Raw genomic sequence first — 8,011 nt, 5'->3', positions numbered from 1 at the left:
ATTTGTCAAAGGCAAAACGCACACGTAAACATTTTTAAATGAATTAAAGTTGAAGTCAAAAACACATGAACAGGCAAAGAATGAAAGAAAAAATGCTGTTTATAATATGAGATAGAGGGTTTGTTATTTCACTCACAGGCAACAATAAACTAGTGACTCATTCCAGCCGCTTTTTTCCACTAGTTACGTTACATCTCCTATATAACAGATGGTTTATGTTTCTGCTCCTCACACTTCTGGAAATCACACTCTTCCTCAAATGATGTTATGAGAATACTGGACATTAAACACAAGTATTTTTTTGAAAACATACCAAAAGGTTGAAAAGCAGATTATAGAAACATGAGAAATTTATTTCTTACTTCTGTGTTCTCCTTTTTCTCCTGTGATCCTAAATCTCCTTTTATTCCCAGAGGTCCTGCTTTTCCAGGGAAACCCTGTAGACCTCTCAGTCCTTCTCCTAGACCGTGATTTAAACTAAAACCATTTTGAATGTTTTCTAAGTTTTTCTCCCACTATGTTTTCTTAGTGCTTAGATACAGTACAAAACACTGACTCCTTCCACCACCCCCACGGGAAAATAAAAGCAACTCAAAAAATTGAGTTGTTTCTATGGAAAGCTTCATTTGCTAGGACATGCATTACTTTGATGAAAACTTCTTTACTACACCGACTTATGGCACTAAAAATCCAATGAAATAAATGCTCTCATGTTATTACATAGGTACACATGCTCTAAAATCAGAAAGCCAATATACTTCAGCTGTAATCCAATCACACATCACAGTATATGACCTAAAAAATGAGCTAAAATCGTAAGATTAAGGCTACTTCTGAAGCAGTTTGTTGAAATATATAGTGCTGGTTTTACTTATTTCAACCATGACATTACAGAGAGCATGTAGGGTGTGTGGACCAGAATATGTCTATACAGAATATCACTATATGCCATGGCAATTTTATATCAAAGTGGTATTGATAATGATAGGCATTGGCTTGGAAGTTGCAAAGCAATTGTCTAATTCCAAGATGTGTGGTATACACATGATAATACAGACAGGATACGGTAAGAAAGTATACGATTCCATATGTACTTATTCAGTGTTTGGACAGAAACTATGATTTGGCAACTTGGGAGAGCAGGTGACTTGGTTCTACCACATGACAGAAAGCACTTGCTGATCTATTTTCTGGTTGCAGCAGTGCATGAAAAAAGTTACCTAACTGACAAATCATGCCTTGGGGGAATTCTGTTGTTGGGACTTAGCGAGCACAAAGCAATCAAGTTATAACCATCAGATTAGTAGCCAACTCCAGTGAGCATGATTTCTGGTTTTGAGAGCTGGCCCCTAGAAACAAAAAGCAATAATCATTTAGTAGAGCATTGTAGGAAACTCTGAAGTGATTCAGAGTACAAATGGTACAATCAGATTAAAATCTTATTATATCTCTGTTTTATAGGCTGCTGTTAAAATGTAATGTATTTTTTATTTATTAAAAGCCAAGTATCTAGACTAGCATTATAAAGGCAGAAAGCAATTTCAGCTTCCTGAAATTGTGCAGAGCCTACAAAAGGTTATTGGGGCAGAAGAATGAGAGAAGTTAAAGGACAATAGGAAAGAACAAAGGAAGCATGAAACGAGACTAAAGGGATGATAAGGAGTGTCAAAAATACAATATTGCTAAACGGTCATAGCTCTGTTCCTGGTTCTCCCTTTTTACCTTTGGGATCATCTCTGCCTGGTAAACCATTGACTGCAGGAGCACTGCACTGAATTACTGGGCAGGAATAAATTTTCTCTTCAGGTTTATCTATGTTAACTGAACTTATTACCATCAACAGCGAAAGGCAAAGTACCAAGCATTGAAAAGCTGAAGAATAGTCATTGCTATGTCTGTGGCAAATCCAGCGGAGTAATTTCATAAATTTCTCCAATTACATCATTTTAAAGAGTTGCCTAGGAAAGAGTCGCATACATTGCCTAGGAAATACAATCCCACCTTCAGCCAAAAGACCAAGAACAAAGGATAGAGTCTGAACCATTAATCTAGCCTCTGACTGTATCTTTATGTATGGAAACCAGAAGAGAAACAACCAAGCTTATAAGAATCTGAAAATCTCAAGATGTAATGAAAATACCTAATATAGCAACAGTCATCAACTTCACTGTGCTGCAAATCCATTTCAATGTTTTGTTCATTGTATGTCTAAATTTAAAGCACTTCTCTTCATGCCCAACGAATCATACAGTATTCCAGTTTGGGATGAATCCTGAACTCTCCAGCTACTGTATTTCTGCTGGGACTCTTCTTTCCACAGCTGTCAGGATTGTTGTATGTCTAAGCTTAGCGTGATCAAGCTGTTTCTCTTGATAGCATCTCCACTACTAGCAAACACCCTTAGCTTAAAGGACAAAAAACTTAAGTGCATTTAAGTAGTAATGATCTGATTGCCTCCCAATTTCTCCTTTCAAACCTTGTATATTAATAAGATACACTTATTCCTCAGTATTACACCTCAGAGATGAAGTCCTCTTGGATCCCATGTCTGCAATACTTTACTGCCCGCTCTGAGGAGAACAGTAACGGGCAGTAACACCATAAAGTAAAGCTCTGCATGGTGCTCTGACAAGTTGCACCACAGTAATTGTCCTTGATTTTAATATAAGGGTCAAATTTGAGGCAATCATGTCCCATATACTCTGTGTTTAACTGGAAAAAAAATAAAATGAAATGATGACAAACATGAGCTGACAAACTTTTACAGTAAATAAGCCACATCACTAAAGTCAATTTGCCTTATTTTCTCCCAGCTCTACCAGTTAAAATTAAAAACAAGCCTAAGGAAGAACCATTTGGTAGACAGATTGGGGTAAGGAGAGAAAAATCAAATCCAGCATAAATTTTTCTAGTCACCTCAATTATTTCTCTTTATTTTAAGCTTCAGAAAAGATTACCCACAGAGAGCAATTTACCCTGTCATGTTTCATCTGATAAAGTACAATATAAAGTATAATCACTAGCATATTACTCTGAGAACATTATCCCTAGGATAAAAAGCAGAGTTTAAGCAGCACCACTTTTCTGTATACTCCTTTGTGCTTCTTCCACAAGAAGAAGCACATCAAAAAAGCTCACATCAAAATCTGGGGCAATGGCATGCACCAAAACAAAACAAGGAAAGGTATTTAGCTAACTAATATAACAAAACGTGAATCCTGGTTTATATTTTTTATCTGGCTTCATGGACTCAAGCCAGTTCTTAAGAGCCCTCTAAGGATTTCCTTCTGCTGAATTTTTATACTATGTTAATTATCCAATACCAGGAAAGTTGACATTGCTGCTGTCTCTCATGAAGGCAGCAAGACAAAGCTCAAAATAATGACATAATAAAAAAAAACCACCTTGAAAACAAAATGTTAAGCTCTCAGACAAGTTCTCTCCCTACAGAGATTCAACCTCACACAATCCTTTGTTGGTTTTACATGGAGGAGCTAAGATCTATTTACTTCCAAAGTTTTCTAAATTGACCACCTCAGTCCTTTATTCTAGGAGACCTGAAGTGCCTGTTTACCTTTTGCAAACACCTGGTGGCAGGGTTTCCTAGCAATGAAATCACTTCCCAAACAGACTAATGATAATTTGCACCAACAATCGTTTAGATAAAAAAGAAAAATGTTCTAACTTTCTCACCAAAATGGAGCAAACCTTAGAGACCTGAAATAGAAAAAAAAAAGGTTTTGCAGTCCATATTTATGTTTAGAGAAGGTGGAGAATCACACTAAGTGTGGGTGTAATGACAATCCTCTGGTCCCATGGCTTACACAGGTGCAGATTTTCTCAGCAGAGAGATCAGAATTAGGCCTTGAAAGATGCCATGAAACTTTTCTACTAGCTAGTTCTGGAGGTCCTATTTAAAGCCACAGATCTTGGGTAACTCTTTGCTGCTCCATAAAACGTGCTTTAGGACATGATTCACCCAATGCAGGTAACAGCAGGGAAGGGATCCTGAAGAGGCAGCAGAGAGTCCTTGTTCCAGACCTTAGAGGTGACAGCTCTCAGTCATCAGCCCAAAACCCCAGAGTCTGACAGCACAGGACAGCCCTATTGAAGCCAAATACTAGGGAAACTGCTCCTCAAAAGCAGATATTAAATGTATACAGAGACTACTCAGGGACAGAATGCTATTAAACTGACAGATTATATCCTACTAACAGTCCTTCTCATCAACTTGCCATGCTCCGGTAGGGCACCTAACAGAATTCCTTTCCAACCGGCACGTCTGCACCTGCAAGGGTTGCATGGCCTCAGTACGGTCAAATACTTATCACAGCAAAAAGATCTTTACTTACCAACACTTTACTTGATCAGTACACAGTGAAACTCTTATCGCACCACTGGCTTCCCTGACAGCCAGCACAACAGAATGAAGTAGAGAAGAAATGGAACAGAAGCCTGCTGGATTTTTTACCATGAGGATGAACCTGCCAAGAGAAAAAAATCCAAACCACTACATTTCTACTAAAAGCTGTAATTTTGTGCTTTATTTTGGAAAGAGATTGCTTACTGACTTATCTCTGTCTTGCACAATCTTAATGATTGCCTACCTCAATCTTACCACCCCTATTTACAGGTACTGCATGTGACATTCTGGGAGTGAGCCCTTTGCTCTTTGCCTGGCCTTGGACAGACATTGGCTGTGTTACAGTACAAATGAACAACCAAAAAAATCAGAACTGCCAGCACTGGAAGTTCTGACTGTACGGTTTTTCCCCTTTATTCAGTCAATGCATTCATTTTTGAATAACCTAGGAGAGGGAAGGACATTTGAGGCTTGCTTGACTGCAGTGACTGCTTTTCCTGCAATGTACTCTGAATTATCCTGGAAAAAACTTGGCCAACACAAACATACCCATTTACGTTTGAAAATGGGACGTGGGATTTGGAAAAACAACATGGGGTCAAGGAATATATCTTTAAACTTTTAAGTAAACCACTTACTACTTGCCTTCATATAATGCTAGTGATACAGTCAGTGACTAGAATAAACTTCTCAATAGAGCTTGCACTGTCCAGCTGGCTATGGTACCATTGTGAGGAAATTAAAAGTACAGTAGCAAGAATAGTGTGTGGGATATCACCACGCATAGCTCTGCCAAATTAGTAACATGATATAACGCTGAGGAAAAGATATCTCAAGCAATTCTGCTTGCAGAAAATTTCCTTACCCAGAGGAAGATCTGTTAGACATCTCCAGCTGCAAAAACCAATTCAAACTCTCCATTCCTGCAGCAGTGTCAGGAGTGATTTTGTTCCCAAGATCTCATTTCTGGGGCTGTTGTTCTCTGATGGGGTGGCATCAGGTAGAGATGTTGAAGGTTGTCAGGCTGCCTTTCTGTCTTTCCTGTTCAGGAGCTAGAATAAATTTAGTCTCAGTAAAAATGAAATTAAAACATCAGTTCAGTCCTATTTGTCAACCATGATTTCATAAAAACATTGTAGACCCAACATCATTAAACAGAGATTCAGAATTAGAGGTCTATTTTTAAATAGGAAGCTGAATTCTCCATACTGACCTTTACTGCTTCGGCCAAGAACTAAATGTGGTATCTATACGCTGTCAAGGCATGGCATCCAAGGCTCATCTCGTAACCTTGTAACCCACAGAAATGTCTGGTTTGTTGAATGTCTGTTGAACTTCACTGAAGGTTGCTTGCCTGCAAAGGCAGAAGTATGAAGCAGACAGGATTCGCAGCAATTTCGCCACCCCTAGGTTCTCACCAGGTCAGGACATCATCTTGCTGAAACATATTTCATCACACTGTAGAAATTTTACCAAGCTGTGGCAAACCCAGCATGTTTATATGCGGTATCCAAACCTACAGGACTATTGCAAATTCCTGCATTAAGTGACAAGTAAAAATCATAAGGGCAGGTGGCCTAGTATTCACAAATTATTAAGTGTCTGTCTTCACTGGATTTGTAATTTCATTTTCTGTCTCCTTATTTCTATACAGCTTTCCCTTCCTCCAGAATTATTTGGTTCTCCTGATTCCTAGTTTGAGTGCTGAGTTCCTTACTATTTAGACCCTTGAATGTACCCTCTTTCTGTATATCATTCATTTGGGGCAATGGTCTTGTGTCTGGCTGCTCTTTGATATACGGTGCAGTTCTCTGCAGATTTCCTTGGAGAAGCAAGCGGCTCAGCACGTGAGAACACTTGGCTTTTGAAGTTTGAAACTTGCCTTTGGAGCCATGTTTTGAGTATTCTTCACCAGCAGCAGTATCATATGGGAATAACAGAAGTGGGAACTATATCCCAATTATTTTCATCACAGCATAGCAGGGTGACAGCTTCTAGACACTTGCAAAAGAATATATGGCTAAAGCAGTGGATAGAAATGCACAGATAGCTCATTGATTCACTTTGATGTCAGACCAACAGAGCGTTCTTATCCCCAAACCAGGAGTTGGCAAAGTATTTCAAACTTTTCACTGAGACAACTAGAGTCAGGATTAAAGTCTTCTGAAGAACAAAACCCTAGGAATAACCTTGTTTCAGAAAAACCTCAGACCAGGCATTATGGACCACTGTTCTTAATAGGTGCTCGTACAGCGAGTTTAATCAGAGCTCTTAGAAAGATAGAAAGTAGAAGCTGTCCTATGCAGGATCTTTTTCTTCTGAATTAGTAGTGGTTTATCCCTTGCCTGTGTAACCTACTGTGCATCCATATTTCTGCACAGTAAGAAGGATGGAGCAGAGCTGAAGCTCATCATCTATTTCTTTTCACTTGCCAGCTTGCCACAGACTATGCAGATGAACAGTTGCTTCCTGTTTTTGGCTAGTACACCGAGTCAACCCCAATCTTTGGATGTCCTGTGTCCACTCTGTATATTAAGAGCAAGGTAAAAGTATCAACTGCTTGTGAGAGAGGAGGGAATTTATATAGCAGGACACACTAGGAACAATGCCATACTAATAACACAGATAAGCAGGAATAGGAATAATTCCATAATTATTATTACAGAGTCTCACCCTTCATTCATGGTAGAAATTAGACAGCATAAGCATCAGCATGTACAATACACTGAGTTCACATCTATATATAAAAATAAAGACCTAAGCAAGCAGATCCCAGCAAGTTTCCAGTGGACATTAATGAAAGTCAGATATTTTAAAATTTATTATTTTTCTGTTCTAGGCCAGACAGCTGACAAACTAGGAAAAAAAAGTGGAATTTTGTACCACCTTCCCCTCCCTCAAACTTCAAATGACTGCATATTAGTCTGGACCTAAGACTAGAAACCAAAACCTATTCCTGTTTCTTATTAAAAACTCTTTGTAGAGGTGCTAAGCCTGTACTTTGGAGTTCTCAAGACCAAACATATAATCTTTACAGATGCTGTAAGACAGTGAGACAATTCTGAAGCAGACCAGACCAAAAAAAACCACCCCAAAAAACCAAAAAACCTGCCTAACTCAGAGGAAGTTCTGTCTGAGATTCAGATAAAGTTCACAATTCACACAGGATCCCTCACTCAGGGTTACTGACTATTTAGAACACACAGACTGAGTTTCTCCTCCTCTTTTGAAAATTTGCTGACTGAGCTTCCTTTCACCTGAGCTAAAAAAGATCTGAGCTTTAAAAGCATGAGATTCAGAAAGAAACTCAAAGAATCAAGATGCTATTCTTACCATCCCTAGTCAGCTGTTCTGCTTTACCTACATTGTAAAAGTTTGACTATAAAGTCAAACAACTTCTGTCTTCACCTTCATAGAGATTTAAGGGAACTTGCCTTAAAAATTTGTAATGTGTCTGTGTATGGACCATCCATCACTCAAGAAAAGTTTTTATCCAGCCACCAGGCCACTTTTCACCCAGCTTTCCTTTTGACTTCTGCAAAGAATGCATTGCTTAGTGCAACTGGAAAACTAAGCACAGAGTAAAATCATGACATATTTACACTTTTATATTTGAGAGCAGCTACAATCTTGTCCCAATATCAGAAG

General features: G+C 38.6%; 1 protein-coding gene across 1 annotated transcript in view; it reads right to left on the bottom strand.

Annotated features, from left to right (window-relative positions):
• Positions 1-8,011, bottom strand: part of LOC104286038 (mannose-binding protein C-like) — a 34,658-nt gene that overhangs the window by 2,528 nt on the left and 24,119 nt on the right. Inside the window, 2 exon segments of the mRNA XM_009884576.1 lie at positions 363-462; positions 1,707-1,895. Coding sequence (XP_009882878.1) covers positions 363-462; positions 1,707-1,895 — 289 coding nt within the window.

The sequence above is a fragment of the Charadrius vociferus genome, unplaced genomic scaffold, assembly GCF_000708025.1.
Source record: "Charadrius vociferus isolate BGI_N301 unplaced genomic scaffold, ASM70802v2 scaffold655, whole genome shotgun sequence".
Lineage (NCBI taxonomy): Eukaryota > Metazoa > Chordata > Aves > Charadriiformes > Charadriidae > Charadrius > Charadrius vociferus.
The sequence above is the reverse complement of the archived record's forward strand: the minus strand, read 5'-3'. Positions and strand labels throughout refer to the sequence as shown.